The sequence below is a fragment of the Aristolochia californica genome, unplaced genomic scaffold (assembly GCF_029961685.1).
Source record: "Aristolochia californica isolate CCGP_79_NKW_82.1479 unplaced genomic scaffold, dmAriCali1.0.hap1 SCAF_16, whole genome shotgun sequence".
NCBI lineage: Eukaryota > Viridiplantae > Streptophyta > Magnoliopsida > Piperales > Aristolochiaceae > Aristolochia > Aristolochia californica.
The window spans coordinates 5,433,953-5,452,593 of NW_027181837.1; the positions used below are offsets into that span (position 1 = coordinate 5,433,953).

At 39.5% G+C, this 18,641-nt stretch overlaps 2 protein-coding genes across 4 annotated transcripts; one reads left to right on the forward strand and one right to left on the reverse strand.

Moving 5' to 3' along the window:
* The first annotated feature begins 1,299 nt into the window (after positions 1–1,299).
* LOC137952847 (proline iminopeptidase-like) lies at positions 1,300–11,996 on the forward strand. Of its 2 annotated transcripts, none has more exons than XM_068799925.1 (11): positions 1,300–1,628; positions 2,895–3,088; positions 4,470–4,568; positions 4,658–4,768; positions 4,854–4,916; positions 5,002–5,095; positions 5,337–5,434; positions 6,123–6,224; positions 6,676–6,789; positions 7,051–7,125; positions 11,700–11,996. In XM_068799925.1, exons 1-11 carry the CDS (start codon positions 1,517–1,519, stop codon positions 11,784–11,786), a joined length of 1,149 nt encoding a protein of 382 aa, XP_068656026.1. In that variant the 5' UTR covers positions 1,300–1,516; the 3' UTR covers positions 11,787–11,996. The 2 variants fall into 2 exon arrangements, with proteins under 2 accessions (XP_068656026.1, XP_068656027.1); XM_068799926.1 differs by having other exon boundaries at positions 1,538–1,641; positions 4,455–4,568.
* Positions 11,907–17,137, reverse strand: LOC137952846 (probable xyloglucan glycosyltransferase 12). Of its 2 annotated transcripts, XM_068799923.1 has the most exons (6): positions 16,940–17,137; positions 15,070–16,393; positions 14,378–14,686; positions 13,993–14,283; positions 12,863–12,976; positions 11,907–12,777 (listed from the first exon to the last, which is right to left on the reverse strand). In XM_068799923.1, exons 2-6 carry the CDS (start codon positions 15,820–15,822, stop codon positions 12,151–12,153), a joined length of 2,094 nt encoding a protein of 697 aa, XP_068656024.1. In that variant the 5' UTR covers positions 15,823–16,393; positions 16,940–17,137; the 3' UTR covers positions 11,907–12,150. The 2 variants fall into 2 exon arrangements, with proteins under 2 accessions (XP_068656024.1, XP_068656025.1); XM_068799924.1 differs by lacking the exon at positions 16,940–17,137 and having other exon boundaries at positions 15,070–16,618.
* Positions 17,138–18,641: the final 1,504 nt, after the last annotated feature.

Consider the following 18,641-nt stretch of genomic DNA (forward strand, 5'->3'; position numbering starts at 1 on the left):
TTTATAAGATAACTCTTTATTTGCAATCGTTCCATCACTCGTGGGCCGTGGGCCTTGAGCCCATCTTTCTCTTCTCTTGAATGTGTGGACCTACTTGGTCTTGTGGGTCTTGTGGGCTTGAGCCCATCTTCCACACACTTGATGATATGAAGCTTCAAATAATCGAAATCAATTCTTGGGTCAACAAAGATCAGATTGAGCACAGATTAAGACAACAAAGACCAAATATTGCTTTAGTTGCAGCAATCTTGGAGAGAAAGGCAAAATGTCAAGAATAGTAGAAAATAGTAGAAAATAATACAAAACATGCAAGTGAAACACCAAGAGGACTTTTCAACAAAAGAGCAAAGCAACTAAATGACTTTGCTGCGAAACGAACTTAGGTTCTCCAGTTAAATTGGTGCCTTACCTATTAGGCCACAAAGTCTTCAATGACTCTTCACTCTTCCATTACAAAATTCATGTATTGTCCATTAGATAAACACAACACAGGAGGAAATATTGGGTTCAAATGGTATTGCATTTTATGACATACAGATATTCCACCTTGGAGGTGATTTCTCACTTCAACAATTTCTAAACATTCAACCATTCAATCTAGTTTTGGGTCTATAAAGAATGCCACCTACAAGTTTTGTTTCAGATCAAGGTTGGAAATCTCAACCATGTCTATGCTTTAGAAATCATGCTTTGATGCATAATAAACCCTATCTTAAGCTAGAATTTCAGATAAGTATGTACCTTCTCACAATCTCATTGGGACTTGCAGTTCTACCCTTAACAAGTATTTGTGTAGCAAGTAAATATAATAGTTATATGAGCAAGAATTGCCACCATGAAAATTCCCAAGCACTACTAGAAATACAAGAAACAGAATGCATGCATATGAACCTTTCAAATGCAGAGTGGTACCTGCACAAGACCATGTAGGGTCAACTTGGCTTCATCATCTACATAAATCTCCGTTGGCTGAAAGAAAAACCATCTATGTTAATTAATCACAGGACAACAAATGTAATTAGAAACAGAAAAAACAGTACAAGCAGGATTTTTTTGATTTTATACATTGTTACAAAAAAGAAAAAAACGAAAACATATAAAGCCAGAGAGTAGTGACGACGGTGTGCGAATGGGAGCGAGGCGGAAGGGAATGAAGCGTATAATTTTTACCTTCTAAGGCCACCCTTCAAGGTGGAGCATTTCTTTACAATCACAATCAATTTAATTAAATAAAGATAACGAAATACAACATTATCCTCATTCAATTTCCGTGAATAAAATCTTAAGGTCAGTGTCCAAGACATAGCGACAAATGCAGGCTTACATTTGAATGCAAGCTTGCATTAATGTCCTCTTTTATTCTCCTTCAAGGTTTTCAGATGGTCCAAAATGCAGTGATGTCAACGAGGCAGATGGAGCACCTGGAAGGATCGAGTAGTGCGCCGTGGGCACTCGCCGACTGACTGGATTGGGGCCCCAGACTCGCAGCATTTGCGATTCAAAGTTTGAACTGAGAATGAGCTTAATAAACGTTAATCGCATTACTTTCTCCACACACCCAATTCGCAGACGCTCTTCTGCTTCTCGTCTTCATCAGCTCTTCACTGCCAAGCAGACCCCCTCGAACAGTACCCCCTTCATGTTTTTTCCTTTTTCCTCTTTCTGGGTTCTTTTTCTTTTTTATTTAGTTTTTTACAAGTTTATCTGCAAGGCATTTGTTTGATTGTAGAGGTCAGAGCTCAGAAATTTTCTTTCTGGGTGAGGATTATTTGTTTTATGCGAAACGCATGTACCTGATTTCGTGCTCTCCAATCACTGTGGCAAACTATCCAGTATGTTTCTTCAGGAAATGTAGTTATCGCTAGCCTTTTACAAATTTTAGTTTGTTTGTTCCGGTTAGGATGATTACTGCTCTTCAAACTGTGTGGTTTTCTGTTTTGCGGGACATTCCTTAAGATAAGGGAGTCAACCTTCGACGTCTTGAATGGTTTGGAGATCCTTTTTATTTCTTTTCCACAACAAGAGTCAAGCTTCTTTATGTGGTTGATTCACAAGCATGCATGCGAATGTCTGGTATTGCCTGAGTAGGTCATACATGTGCCGCAAGAACAGCTGAAATTGATCGTTTGGTCTATTCATTGGCTGAACGATTTTTTTTTTTACAATTTGGTAAGAACAGCTGAATTGATTGCCGCAAGAGAGATGTCTGGAGGCAGAGGCTCTTCTTTGCTCTTGATACTCAGCCTTCTTAATTTCTTTTGGAACGTCCATCTGGCCTTCTGGGTCCTGGGAAGCCATAATGACGTGCTCTTCTGTCAATCAGTGTTTCTTCTTACTCTACTAATCATGGATTTGTTTCCCATGTCTCCAACAATATAGACCTGTTGATTTCAAAATTGTTTATCTACCCAATATGAACTGGCGAGCAGGAAAAAAGTATTCTTATTAAATCATTGTTCTCTGAAATATGTTGTTCCTCCGCCATATCCAGATCCAGAGATGAAGCGTGTTATTATTGTTAATCCAATGGATCCTTGTTCAGGATATTCAGATCGAGTTCTTTCATACATAGTTTCCAAATTCATGTTAATGACACTGCTCATTGGCAAGTCTCTAGTATTCCAATTAAGCAGATTTATATTGAATTATTGTCTTGTTTGTATACTTTCTCATATTCAGTTCTTTTTTCTTGATACTTGTATTTAACTTGGTTGGAGTAGTCAAATGCTATTCACAGATGGTGGAAAATCTCACATGTTCCATTTAGCTATTGAAACTTTTAGATGCCACTAATCCAATTTCTTTAGAGTATGGCCAAAAAAATTATGTGTCTGTCTACATTTGAGGAGTCTTATATGTAACATATAATGGACTTGTTTGTGATCTGACTGCAGGAAGCATACGGTCCTTTTCTGTTAGTCAGAAGACTGCTCAAGAGTGTACAGCAGCTATGATGGACTTGGCCAAGGAAACTGCTGAAACAAACATGGATATTTTTCCTCATATAGAGCCATACAGTTTTGGGTTTCTGAAGGTTTCAGATCACCACTCAATTTACTGGGAACAATCAGGCAATCCAAATGGGCCTGTGAGTATCTTGTTATGTGGCTTTACAGTTAGATAATTCCCTTTCTATGCCTGAGATGAAAAGCTAGAGTTTATATGGTAATTGCATTCAACATGAGCTTAAGTTGAACTTCTAGTCATTATGGAAGCTATCCCTAGCTACAGCCATTTGGAAACTTTGGAAGAAAGAAATGACATTCCAAGGCACTCAAAGGTCGATTGGATGGACAATAGAAGCCAACTTGCTCTGGGTTTTCTCTTAGGGGCATACCTTTGGGAGGCTCCCTCCCATTCTGAGTTCCATCATAAAAAGAAACTTGTCTGCAGTAGTAAAAATTTGAAGATATGGCTCTTCCCCACTCGATTTACTGGGCTTCCCCGCCCCCTTCCCTTCCTATAGGTTGGCTGAAAATAAATTTTGGTGGGAGCTGCCCAAGGGAACCCAGGCTCAGCTGGGATAGGTGGTGACATCAAATACTAGAACAGGCTGGTTTTACTTACCTACTATGGCCCTGCTGAGCACATGGACTCACTTGAAGCTGAAACAAGGGCACTTCTTCCTGGAATCAAGCTACATGCTCAGAAGATCACATCACTAATAATTTTTAAAGGGCGTTCATCTCTAGTCATAAACTAGATGTAAAAATAAGCATGTATTTAATGAAATTCAAGATGATTCACTGTTATGTGGAATCACTCTCCTCATGTTGCCAACCATGTATCTGATGAATTAGCTATGCAAGGAGTCTCCCAGTATCTCTTGTGGTTGGAGAATCCCTACCCCTCAGTCAGGTGAGGCTTGGCCTCCTGTTATGTGCTTGTTATTGTTCAACTTATCAAGGAAAACACCTCAAGTTTGAGGAAAAAAAATATTGGAGTTTTAGTTCTTGTGATAGCGAGATGATTGGCATGGCAACATACCCTGAGACTATCAATGGTTGCCTTTCAGTAGAGAGCAGCCATAGGATGTTAGGTTCATGGATGTGAGAATCTTATATTAGTGCCAGTTTTCATGAAAGTCCTTCTCAATGAGAAAATCTTTCTAAACGTATGACTTGTGTTTATGGGGCCTAAGAGGCTCAGATAATGTGAGAGGGTGGTAAGCATCTTAAAATGTCTCTTGCAGATGGTTGTTGGTTTATAATGACTGGCGGGCAAACGATGGTAGTTTTAGCCTGTCACTGGTTACCCAAGTGCTGGCACATGAAAACTTGTATTAAAGCCCTACCATTCTTTCCTGTATTTTTTTAATAAGAATAAAGTATTCCTAGCCAAACACCACAAGCACATTCACAAACTATAAACATTCTGTTGTTTTAGACTCTTTATTTTCTTACCATAGTGCTCTCGATGAACTATAGTCTTAAAGCTCTTCTTTAATTTGTGAGTTTACTTGCTGCCAGCCAGTTGTTTTTCTTCATGGGGGACCCGGGGGAGGAACATCACCTAAGAATAGAAGATTTTTTGACCCACAGTTCTACAGAATTATTCTATTTGACCAGGTTTGTGTTCATGCCTGAAACCCTAGATTTCATACAATCTCTTCATTCTCTGTAAGTGTCGGTTTGTTCTGATCTTAGTCTTCTTCCAGCGAGGTGCTGGTAGGAGTACACCGCATGCTTGCTTGGATGAAAACACTACTTGGGACTTAGTCAGTGACATCGAAAAACTACGAGAGCATTTGGACATTCCAGAGTGGCAGGTTAATCTTCTATATCCGGTTTCTTAGGATTCGTATCAGTTAAAATTATTGAATCTAACTGTTGCTTTTCAGAACTATCATACAGGTTTTTGGTGGGTCTTGGGGTAGCACTCTTGCCCTTGCATACAGTCAAACACATCATGACAAAGTGAGAAACAACAGCTATGTGTTTGCCTAGTTATATGTTTGTCATTCGACAGTTTGAAATTATCATTCTCATTTGTTTTCACAAGGTTACTGGGCTTGTTCTTCGAGGCATTTTTCTTTTAAGGAAGAAAGAACTTGATTGGTTTTATGAGGGTGGTGCAGCAGCTGTTTTCCCAGAAGGTAGGTTTTTTATGTAAGCAATGTGCAACATTTTTAAAATTCACCAGGGCATGTAATCCATATAGTTGTTTGGGCCTCTGATGTTGTGGGGCAAAGGCTTACTTTCAAGGCTTGACTGGATTAATGGAAGTGTCTTAAAAGGAGTCCTTTTTGTGGTTGCTAATTGTTATACTAATCAAAATTTTGACAAGTTAAGTCAGTACACCATCTGATTTTTCATGTTTTGTGCATTATTTTTCAGCCTGGGAACCCTTCAGAGACTTCATACCTGAAGATGAGAGGAGCAGTTTTATTAGTGCGTATAGCAAGAGGCTCAACAGTGAGGATCTTGAAACACAGGTGAAAGATTTTTGTTTTACTGTTGAACTATGCTCCTTGCTCATGTGCATGTAATCTGTATTTGCTTGTAGAGCAATTCATTCATTATTTCTTGGCAGTTGGGTTGCGATTCGTGCTACAATTACTGTCCTTCAGAATATGGATAAAAAGATTTGAGCTTAACTTCAGCATTTCTCAGAAACACTAAAAGAAGTAAAACTGAGAAAAGGGAGTATAAACCGCAGTGGTGATTACCATATGTGAAAAAAGATTTGAGCTTAACTTTTGCATTTGCTCAGTTTCTTGGTAGTTGGGTTGTGATTCATGCTACATTTACTGTCCTGCTGAATAGGGATAAAAAGATTTGAGTTTGAACTTTTGCATTCTCTCAGACACACTAAGAGAAGAAAAACTGAGGAAAGGGACTATTAACCACAGTGGTGATTACCATATGCGAAATTCATAAGATCAATTGTGGATTGGGCCTTTGGCTTAATGTCCACATGGGTGTTTTATTGTTCTTGGCCTTGAAATTGATTGCTGGGGGTGTCATGTCTGTGTGGATGTAACCAGCAATCGAAAATCATTTGTAAGATCACTTCTGTAAATGTTGAACAGTGAAAATCATATGATGAAGTGGCTTGAAATTTTCATTAGCACTAAAGTACTTGTTATTTCTCGTCGTTAAATGTATGATTTGCTCTTCCAGTACAAGGCTGCTAAAATATGGACTAGATGGGAAATGATGACTGCACATCTAATTCAAAACGAAGAGAGCATCAAAAGAGGCCAAGATGATACTTTTTCACTGGTACTCTCTCTCTTTCTCTCTCTCATACACATGCACACATGCACACACGCCTAGTCATACACAATGGGCAAGGACCACACGTATGGACAATAATTTGAATCACTCTCCTTCAGGAGTCCTCTCTTATAAGATTGTTATTGTTATTGTCATGAGAAAGGGTCACTAGTAACAACTAGTAATTCTTGCACTCTTATTTGATGATTTGACATATGCATGACATTTATTCATTTACCTCAAACCACATACTGGGAATATCACGTGCAACCGGTTGTTTTCTAAGAAGTGGAATTTTATTTTAGGAGATGAGAAGTTCCATGGCAGATTTAATCAAACTGCTGTCTGTGCATATTTACATTACATCTATTTGTGGTCCTTCTCTTATATAGATGGATAAAAAGGCACCCCTGAATATGGAGTTTAATATTCAGATACGTTTTCTCTTTGGATGCAGGCATTTGCACGAATTGAGAACCATTACTTTATCAATAAGGGATTTTTTCCTTCAGATTCATATCTGTTGGATAATATTGACAAGATACGACATATCAAAACTGTCATTGTGCAGGTAAGTTGCTTGGTTTTATTAATTTTACCTGAAGCAACCCTAAATGCACATGTTGAAGTTTCGTATAAGAGGACAATACCCTGTCAGCCCAGCAATCCTCCTACTGAAGTGGAGTTTTGTGACTAATGGGAAAGTATACCTAACTCTGTCCTTTCGACAGTTAGTGACAGTAGAGCATTTGCTTGATAGAACCTTGAAAATTTCTGCCTAACTTCAGCAGTCTTATTGCAATTGTTTAAGTCTTGAACAACAACTTTACAGGGAAGATATGACATGTGCTGCCCAATGATGTCAGCTTGGGATCTTCATAAAGCTTGGCCAGAGGCTGAATTTAAGGTCAGATTGATTTTTTTTTAAATGTAAAAGAGTGAACTTTAGGGTTTTGAAGAGAGAGAGAGAGAGAGAGAGAGAAAAGGAGAAAATTTAGAGTGCTGGAAAGACTCTAGTTGGGGTCAAGCTCAACCTCCAGGCTTTTTACAAAGTTCTGAAATAAAAAATTACAGAAATGTCTCCTCTCACCTTTTTTTTTTTTAAATGTCTTCTCACTTAAAAACACTTGAACCCTTATATCTCCCTACATACTTGTTCAAAACATGAAAATTGAATTAGAGATAAAATTATACACATAGAACAAGATAGTATATCTGCTGAACTTTATAATGAGTGAAAAATAACGATATTACCCTTCAATAGATTTTCTGACACTCCCTCTCAATTTGGAACATATATATCCACATGGCCCAACTTGCTGTAGAATACCCCAAATTCACTATCCAGTTGATCACCAAATTGCATGTAGGGAGTTATTACCTCATTTTTCATCATAGTATATCAAATAAAGTGATAATCTATTTCAATATGTTTAGTCTTTTCATGGGTTTCCTGCAATGAATGTAGCAATCTGATTGTCACAATACATGGTCATAGGTCCCTCCTATTGTAAGTTCAATTCTTCAATCATAGATCTTACCCACATCAATTTACTGACAATATGAACTATGGCTATATACTCACTTTCAGCACTAGAACGAATTACACCATTTTGTTTCTTGCGCTTCTAGCTTATCGGATTACCTTCTAGAAGACACAGTAACTTGTGGTAGATTTTTGGTCAAACTTAGATCTGGCATAATCAACATTTGAGAATGTGATTGTGATGGTTTAAAATAGTCCCTTTTTCAGTACTTCTTTTAGATATCTCAAGATTTGTTGGCCTCTATCTTCATGTGATTGTGATGGTTAAAAATAGTCCTTTTTCAGTGCTTCTTTTAGATATCTCAAGATTTGCTGGCAGCTTCCAGGTGAACCTTGCGAGGACACTCAATGAACTGACTAATAACACTTATAGCAAAGGATATGTCAGGACGAGTGACAGTAGCATACATGAGTTTTCCGACAAACCGATGATACATTGTTTTCTCGCGAGTTTATCACTCTGTCTATCATGAAGGTCATGTCCAACATCCATGGGAGTATCAACAGGCTTAGTACCCAACAATCCATGCTCATGTAATATGTCTATGACATATTTCCTTTGAGTCAATACCAAACTTTCCTTGCTTCTAGCTACTTCAATACCCAGAAAATATTCTAGTGACCCCATGTCTTTAATCTAAATTTGTTTTTACCTCCTCAATGTTTGTTACATCACGGCCAAATAGTATAATATCATCTACATATACTAGTCGTACCACAATATCAGATGGTCACTTCATGACAAAGAGTGAGTGATCACAGTGGCTCTTGACAAGATATAACCACTTGACTAAACTTCTCAAACCATACCCACGAACTTTGTTTGAGACCGTATATGACTTTTTTAGTCGGCATGTTTTGTCAATCTTCCCCTAAGCAACATACCCATGAGGCTCATATAGACTTCCTCAGCCAAGTCGCCATGCAAAAAAACATTTTTAATATCAAGTTGATGCAACGTCCCCCTGGTTGACTGTGACGGACATCAAGATTTGAACCCAAGAAAAAAGGACAATAGGAGAAAAAGTCTCAAAAACATCTATACCATATGTCTGTGTGTAGCCCTTGGCTACCAATCGGACTTTGTTCTGTTCAACATATCCGTCCGGCTTATATTTTCACCATATATACTTGTCTACAGCCCACTATTGTAGCACTAGTAGGTAGGTCACACAATTACTAGGTGCCTCTATCTCAACATCCATAGTTGTTTTCCACTGAGAAGAGGAAAGTGTAGCCTGCACAAACGAAGGAATAGTACAAGAGGACAAGGACAACAAACTGTTTGTACCAGTCAGAAAGAGAATCAACAACATAAAGTGAGACAAAGGATAACGAGTATCTTTTCTAACACTTTTTCGAAGGGTGATGGGCAGGTGTAGGTCACTTACCTCAAGATCAGTAGACAAAGAGGGTTCTTGGTCTGGTGTGAGGGAGGGAACAACTTTGTCTTGAGTCACTTTCTGTTTGTGATATACCTGAAGTGGCTTCTCTGCAATAGCATTAGGAATTGAACTAGGAATCTCTTCCACAGGGGTGGGGGTCGCAACCTCTGGAATAGAAATGGGTGGAGACACATCTATGGATGATACTGAAAAGAAAGCACTATCCTAAAAAAATGTCACGTATACAAAGATAAATGTTTTCTTAGTAGATGGATAGTAGCACATGTCTTTTTTATGTGCATGAATATCCTAAGAAAATTACATTTGACAGCTCGAGAGAACAATTTGTCCTTGAAGGTACTAAATACATGTACAAAACATACGCACCCAAAAGCCTGAGGAGAAAATGAAAATAAGTTGACCGATGGTATTAGCACATGTATGGGAATTTTACCATCAATAATTGAGGAAGACATTTGGTTAATGAGGACAACACCCCAATATGGTTTTGATACGTTCTGGAAAAGCATGGAACAAGCCACTTTTAACAGATGACGATTTTTATGTTCAACAACACTATTTTGTTGTGGCATAAAAACACACGAGGACTGGTGTATAATATCATCATCTTAACAGAATAAGTCAAACCTTTTGATTCATAAATTCAAGACCATTATCAGAGCGAAGTACACAAATAAAGTATCAAATTGATTCTTTATTTCATTATAAAAAAGTTTGAATACATCATATACTTTATATTTTTTTCATAGGAAATACACACAAGTACATCGACTAAAATCATCAATAAACAAAAGATAGTACTTATAACAGAAAAGACTAGGCACTAGACAAGGCCCTCGAAGATCATAATGAATAATATCAAACGAGCGATTGCGTCAGGATTGACTTGGAGGAAAGGATGTTTGATGATGCTTTCCTAACTACATGAGTCACACTTAAAAAGATACACTTGAAGGAAATACAGGAAAGAACTCAATTAACTTTGTAGGAAAAGGATGTCCTACCTGTAGATGCCATTGTAGAGGAGAGACCGTAGCGCAATGCCTATGAACTATCTGGTGAATGGCTCTCCACATAGTATAATATGCCTCTCTCACGCGCTGAACCAATCATCCTCCTCATTGGAAGATCTTGAAAAATACAGTGTGAAGGATAAAAAGGTACAAAACAATTTATCGATTTGGTAAGTTGACTACTGACAACAAGTTGAGAGGGAATTTGAGAACAAATAGGACAAACTGAGGTGAAATAAAGGTAAATGGAACCAATGTACCCATTCCTTGTACTGAAGAAATGGATCCATTGGCCAACATGACTTGTTTAATAGATGTACCCATTCCTTGTACTGAAGAAATGGATCCATTGGCCAACATGACTTGTTTAATAGTAGTTGATCTTTTAAATTAGAAAAAAAAAATTGGACATACCTGACATGTCCTAAGTCAAGATCCTAAGTAGAGGATGGACGCACATCGAGGGTAGATGTACCTGAGTTAGCGAGTGTGCCTATAGGAGTGGAAGACTGAGTCAAAGATGCTAAAGAGGAGACAACATTTAGTTGTGCCATGCATTGAATCAACGGTTGCATTTCATCATATGCGCCAGGTACATCATACACAATAGGCTTAGGAAAAACACAAGTGCTCTCATAAACAAGGGAATTGGCCCTAGTGGGTTTACCAAACTTTTCCCAACACTTGTTAGAGAAATGATTCGTATGGCCACAATGACCACATAATTTATTCGGTCTATTATCACCTTTGCCTTTTCCTTCTCCTTTTTCTTGATTATCTCTTCCTCTGCCTTTGGTGCTTCCAATTCTGCCCCTGGATGGTTCTGAGAAACCTTGAGAATTTAGTGCTGATACAGAAATGTTGGTCACATCTTTATTTCCTTGGGCTACAATAGCATTCTCATAATGCAATACCATGTTATAAGTTGTGGGTAATTATTGAACATCTTTTGAGGCCCTAATAGAGTCAAATTTTGGCCCCAAATCATCCAGAAATTTTGCAATGTGCACTTGTCCATTCAGAGTGCTAGAAAGACTTTAGTTGGGGAGCGAGCTCGAACCCCAGGCTTTTATAGAGTTCTGAAATAAAATTTACATAAATACCCCTTCTCAGTTAAAAACATTTAAACCATTACATCTCCCTGCACACTTGCTCAATTACATGAAAATTGAACTAGAGATGAAACTAAATACATAAAACAAGGTAGCGTAGCTGTTAGACTTTATAACGAGTGCAAAATGATGATATTACCCTTCAATAGATTCTCTAGCATAAACTTTTAGTGGTTTGATTCTTCTATTTATTGTCCTTTCATAAACAATTATTCCTGTAAAATCTTTACATCTATGTTAATCTCATTAGTTTAAAGTTTAAACTGAATGTGGGCAAGATTGCATTGAGAGATTCCCTTCTCTAATATATTTTTTTTGAGTTTGGTGGTAATGCTTCTTCTCACATTCGGTGATATTTGGTTACATCTCAAACCAATTATTTAAACTTAATCCTTTTGAAACAGGTTGTCCCAGATGCAGGTCACTCAGCAAATGAACCCGGAATTGCTGCAGAGCTAGTAGCAGCAACCGAGAAGCTAAAGAAGCCTTAGAAGAATCAAAGAGATGGAAAACATTAATCGTACATTCCAAAAAAAAATCAATGTATTTAACAGTTGTTGGATTTACCCAAAAGATTATGAAAACTGAACTAATGCAACTAAATACTCCTTTTCAACAAACAAAAAATTCTTACAAAAAGAATTGACCCAAAAGAATATAGAACAAGTTACAGACGAGTAGCATTTATCTACACCTCTACAGAAGAGAAGTAATTCTAATTAGATCATTTTATCTTCATGGGAGGCACAAGAAAAGTAGCCCTCCCTATACACATCTATCCTTCCCAAAAGGCACTTGTCCCCCTATCCCATCTCTGTTTCTTCATTACAATTTCCCAGTTACACCAGACTTTCATCATCCTATCTGTTCACCAATCAAATCAAGACCCACTAACAGGAAAGAGATTCCCTGAAAGAGTAAGAAGTAGAAGTGAATGCCCTGAGCAGAAAGCAAACTCCTTGCTGAAGCAGTCAAGAGCAGAAACGCCAGAGCCAGCTCTTTCCTATAAATTCTGTTATGCTTCTTCTGTTTCTCTCTTTGTTTTTGCTGTAGAAGTCCCTCTTTCTCAACTGCGTCCAGGTTGGGTTCCGACGCACCTCTGTAGTGCTGAGGCTCTTTGTCAACCAAAGACAGCAGATCACCTTCAGATGAGCGGCCGGATTTCTTCGTAACAACCCACTCATAGGCACTTCCGAGTTGAAATAGGCCTGATATCATAGCGTTGAATTTGGTGACGGACATCGTGTTTTCAAATAGAAGGTAAGGGACAATAAAGGGGAAGGATTTTGGGGCTGGGAGGATGTTGAGGAAGGACATGGTAGCTGGGATGTAACAAACCACCCAAGCAGGCAGCTCAGCTTCGGGGACAAACATGGTCATGGGTAGTATAATGCAGAATAAGGTAAACGAGTAAAAAGGTAAAATCAGTTTTCTGAGGAGGAAAAACAGGAAAATGAGGTTGGCCTTCTTCCAAATGCTTATCTGCAAGCACCAGAATCAGAACAAGTATATCAGAGGAGCTAAAATTGCAGATTAAAACTAAAGCAGTTCATGAGTTGTTTAGTACCTTTGATTGGATGATTGCAGGCAAACAAACTCGGAACAATTGCATGGGGCCGGAGTGCCACCTGTGTTGCTGTTTTCTGTAAGCTTCATAGGATTCAGGTAGTTCGCACTGGCACTGTAGTTGAAAAGATTTGATCAGCGGGTTTTGCAAATGATGAAGAGAAGAGAAAGGACAACTATTAAGACAGAAAACAACAGCCAAACCATAAGAAAATCAGGGAATGCAGATTATTTGTGCAGATTGGTAGACCCTTAAATGTTTGGAGTTTAAATTACTATTACACACCAGCACAAACACATAAGCACAAACATCTTGAAGATTAAAGAACTTGAGAATTAAATTCATAATCATGTGAGATCCAGGGGAGCATGATAAGACTTTCTCCACTCTATGTATGAATATTTAAATGAATAAAAGAAAAAAATTAACTTTACTAGTGGGTCCCTTACAATACCCATTCAAAATTCAAAGCATGATAGGTTTTCTCATGAGAAAAAGAAAAATACAGGCAGGTCCCACATCTTTCAATTCATAATAAAACTACCTTTGCTTTTTAGTCAGAATGAGTATTATAGAATTGTCCAGGTCATAATCCTTGACATGTGTTCTGCTTATAATTTGTGTCAACTATTAGCAACCTTCCAGATAAGAAGCAGATGATTTGGATTTTCTGAAGGTCTCTGTCGGTCAATTCCATAGAAACAAAGGCATCCAGTGAGCCATTCTGGAAAGAAATGGACTTTGGATGTATCAGAATACCCTAGCCCTACAGAGTTTGTTGCCCATGATTCTGCCAGCCATACATGTGAGGAAGTATTCTAATGGAAGGGGGAACGGATTGTTGACAATAAGGGCTAACATTAGAAATTATCCAACTTGCCAGTCCAGTTCAATTTTTTTACAATTCAACCATGGACTGCAATAGGAATAGTCAATATTCAATCAAGAAAAACCTGTTGCTTTAGTGATCTTCAGGCTTTGATTTTTCAGTTACTTTCCACATCAAGAAGCCACAGCGTTCCCCCTTCTCATCTAAACCAAGCACAGAGAAGCCTAGAAGAGAATTCTGACCTATCATAAACAGATATTTCAAAGCGTGGATGAAATGTAGATTGGTAGCCTGTACACACCTCAACATCATTGAGGAAGACAAATTTCCATCCGTGCAAATGGGCTCTAACAGCAATATCCATGTCCTCAACAGTGGTTCTCTCCAGCCATCCCCCAGCATCCTCCAAGGCCTTTATCCTCCACACTCCAGCAGTTCCGTTGAATCCAAAGAAATTGATCAAAATCCCATTAACTTGTTGCTCCACTTCGAAATGGAAAGCAAGATTTACGTTCTGCAATCTTGTTAACAAGTTCTCGTCCTTGTTCACAAAGGACCATCTCGCTTGAACAAGTCCAACTTCATCGTTGTCCTGCAACGGTGAACATTAATAAACTTCAGTCACTACAGTAAGAAAAAAATGAAAACGACACTGGAACAGTAAATTTCCATTGCATAATGGTTACCTTGAAATAGGGTACTGTTCTTTTCAAAAAATCTGGGGCAGGCTGGAAATCAGCATCGAAGATGGCAACAAATTCATAGTCCTTGACATAGCTACAGCTCATGGCGGACTTCAAGTTACCCGCCTTGTAGCCATCTCTGATTACACGGTGCCTGTAAATAATATTGGCCCCGTTCTGCTGCCATTTCTCTACCTCATCTTTGATCAGCATTTGTGTCACTGGATCATCTGAGTCGTCAAGGATTTGTATCAGAAGGTTGGTTCTCGGCCAGTCCATATTGCATACTGCAGCAATTGATTGTTGATAAACCTGTGAATCGGCAATTCTTTTAGAATGAAGAACAGAATCCGTAAGCAAAATTAACTAGATTAAGTCCATTTTTTGGCAGAATCCAATCTGTCGAGAAGTCGTGTAAGAAATTCCAATTTAAGTCGCAAATCCGAGATTCGATTTTCTTTCAATGAAAGAATCGAAAAGTTAACAGCGGAAACCAAAAATTCACAAACAGACAATTTCTCGGCAAAAGAAGTTCAACCGGCCAGCAAATGGGAAAAGAGTATCTGTATAACGGAACTGCAGTCAATAAAATCGCCTCGAAGCCAATGACGGAAGAAACAACCAAAACTCAATCAAGATTGCCCAAATGAAAGAGATAAGAAATAAGAAGAGAAGGAAAGCTTCGATTCGCATACCTCTTTCTCATTGCACATGGGAATCTGAACAAGAACCATGGGGAAAAATCCCCCGCCATCTCCAGATTCCACATCTTTGTTCTCCAATTTCGCTACCGGTTTGATTTTCTTCAGTTTAATCCAGAAGCATCCTAAACAGAGGATCAACCGATCGAGGCTCTGGATGAGAAACAGTACGGTGCAGGCATTAGCCAGAAACTGAAGCGGCGGAGCGAGGTACTCCACCCTTACCATAACCCACCGCGAATAAAACCAATCAAAAACTCCCTGAATCCCGAATGCCCCAGCAAAGAATCTCTGCAATTGCAGGCTTGAAGCATCCAAATGCCATCCCTTGTAGTATGCCGCCACCTCGAACCCTAGCAGCAGTACCGACATTACGAGGAATAGCTTAATGCAACCGTAGAATCTAGTCCTGATGGTGGCATTTTCCTGCCCTTCATTTCCAATATCGGAGTCCGTTCTTCCGGAAGCTACTCGCCGGCGTATCGCAGCGGCGAGACCAAACATTGCAGAGGCAATGGAGGTAAGGCAACCGGCGGCTCTGTGGGCTTTGAGGAGGAGAACCCAGGTGAGCTGCTTGGCGTTTTTGCCCCGGCCTTTTTCTCGGGCAGCCCTTGCGGCAGGGGGCATTAATTCCTCCTCGTCGGGACTTTCCAACTCCACCATGGACCAGTTGGGATTCTCCATCTTTACGACTACCGGGGTGCCCCGGTGGCTCTCCTTCGCCCACCAGTCAAACGAGGGCGCCATTACTGCAACCTTTTTTTTCTGCTCCTCTGACAGAACCCCACAACCCCGACTAAATAACTCTTCTGTGATTGAGCGCCTTCCCTCCTTCCTTTCTTCTTCTTCCCTCAAAATGAACTCGGTACCAAGTTCGGGGAACGAATAATGTTGCCGGAAAAAGAAACGCTCGGAAGGTTTTCTTCTCTAAAAATGGCAAAATCTATATTTTCCAGAGTCGGCCACAACGAACATTGGAAAAAAAAAGATCAAGATCACTTCTCGGGTAGATTCAAGGCAAGAACAGCGGAGTGTTGATCCCTCTCGTCCCCCCCAAAAAAATGTACAAACACAAACTAGTGAATTGGAGACGTGGGAACCAGAAGACTGCTGAAATCAGTTCGAGAAGCTGAAACGATGAAAAATAGATGAAAGGAGGAAAAAACTAAAACTGGCATTTAAACGCGTGGGGAGAGGAGATCAGCTGAAGGGGGGAAATGGACGTCTGACTCATGGCGAGATGTGATTTTATGAGAGAGACTGAGGCCTTGGAAGCGTCCAAAACCGCTCTCTATCCGCTCCAGCTTGCACAGACCTACTGCAAGTCTCCAATATGAGAAGAAGAAAAAAACATGAATATATAAATGAAAAAAAAAAAACCAGGAGGAGAGAGAAGACGAACAGCTCAACACGTCTTTGATTCGAGAACGAATGTCAAAAAAATAGAATGGTCTCCACCTCTCTCTCTTTCCATCTAACCAAATAAACGAAAGTAAAACATTTTAAAAATGGAAAAAGTAAAACGAAAGCTCGAGAAATGAAGACTACTCCAGTATTAAGCGTACTGCTTATTGGAGCATCAACAGCTTTTATCAGAAAAATCAAGCGCTGGGCTCATTAATCGAGAAACAGAGAAGGAAATTTCTCACAATTGCTGAAGCAAACAATTAACAAACCGTACAAAAATAATTACAAAAAGAATCTACAGCAAATAAAACGAACCCACATTGATGAAGAAGAAGAAGGCTTGGTGAAACCGGCATTAAAAGCAGAAAAAAAACCAGAGATTCGCCTGAAGCTTCAACAGGTCAAATATCCAAAATCAAAGACCAAAACTTAAAAAAAAAATAAAAAAATCTCTGACCTTTTTATGATTTTCTTAATTCTTTTTTATTCTCTGTAAGAACTTTGGACGTGCCCACAACCGCATTAAGTCCAAAGGGGAGCAGATATTCTCTCGACCAACCTCGCAGCCAATAATGTAAACCAAAAGAAAAGGTTTTCCTAATTCTCTCTCATTTTTTCTCTTTTTCTTGAAATTTTTAGAGTTGAGTTCATCTAGGGCTGAGTTTTTCTCCTTTTTTCTAGTGAAGAAGAGGGGACCATGGCCGTAGCCTTTCTGGTGAGAAGACCAAGTCGCCCTAGTAAACTGATTGTAGCTCTCTGGTATTCCACTGTAGACTTGGTAGAGGAGGAGATTATTCGAATTAATTAAATTAATACCGGGAAAGGAAAATAATGACGGGATCTGTGTCGACGGCCACGTGTACGTCCGACTACTGGCATGCTATGGTCAGCGAAAGCTAATACGGTCACAAGGATAATTAATTGCCTGATTTCCAGCTAATCTGAGGTTAATGGGCCGGGTCCCACTCCGTTAACGGCAATCAGAGGTTCAGATGGATTTCATCTAAGATTAGTTGTCACCTAAGAATCAGTTATTTCTGACCCTTGGATTCTATTTATGAGGGCCAGGATTTACAAACTTGCCGGTCACGGCTGAAAAAGACCGCTCGGAGCAGTTGCGTGACATGTCACGACGTCTCGAATCGATTTTTTCCTTTTTCAAAATTTGAATTTCTTCACATCGGGCCCACGCCGGCGAGTTTAAATACAGAAAAACGAGACATTCTCCTGCATCACAGAATCCGCGACACCTGGCGTGGCCGTGTCAGACAGATAATAACGAAACGGATAATGTCACATTTCTTCTTTTTCTTTTTCTTTTTTTTAATTTCTTCTTTTACTAATAGAATCCGAGGGGGAGAAGGCAGGTGGGCCCACTGGTGGAGAGCGTCAGCCCCTTGCCGCGATGAAACGTGGCTGCCTCGCGCACGTGACGCAGTTCTTTGCTGCCGACCCAATCGGCAATCATTACACGTGGCACCCCGCAGTACGAGGACCTGCCATGCTGTCGTGCACGGCCAGCCGGCTCTTTCTGTCGTGCTGCCCTATATTTCTCCACTTTATCCGTTTTTTAAACGTTTTTGTTTTTTAAATTAATTTAAAAAATAGAGAATTATCGTACAAAAGTGCGGGCTTCAGGCACGAGCTAGTGCTGTCGACACGCTTTAACGGCTGACCGGAAAACAGTTCCGTCAACGGAGTTTTTTTTTTTTTGTAATTCTAGTCAAATGGGCCTGAGTCTTAGTCTTAGTGGGGGGCCATTGTGTTTTCTGATCCTTATTGTAGTACTTGGATGCATCGAGTCGAGTCAATTCAGCTTTTGGGTACATCAACCTAAGCTACGTGGATTATTGAGTACAAATGTCTTAAATTTATTAATTAGAAGAAAAGGTTTCAAAATTGAGCTAATTATTTTGGAATGAGCAACTTCACAGATTTCTCGGGCCACCTTCTCTCGTCCTCCATGTCCCTTCTGGGTGATATTTCATGGAACCGGCAATCGGAGGGCTTTGCAGGTGTGCCTGTCTCTTGGAAGTGACTGGTGTTGGCTGTCTGATAGTTTAGCGGAAGAAGAGGATTCTGGCTTCCTCTCTGTTTCCCTATAGCTTCCAAAATTCAATTCTGACACTCTCCTTATCGCTCTGCTTCTGTTTTTTGTA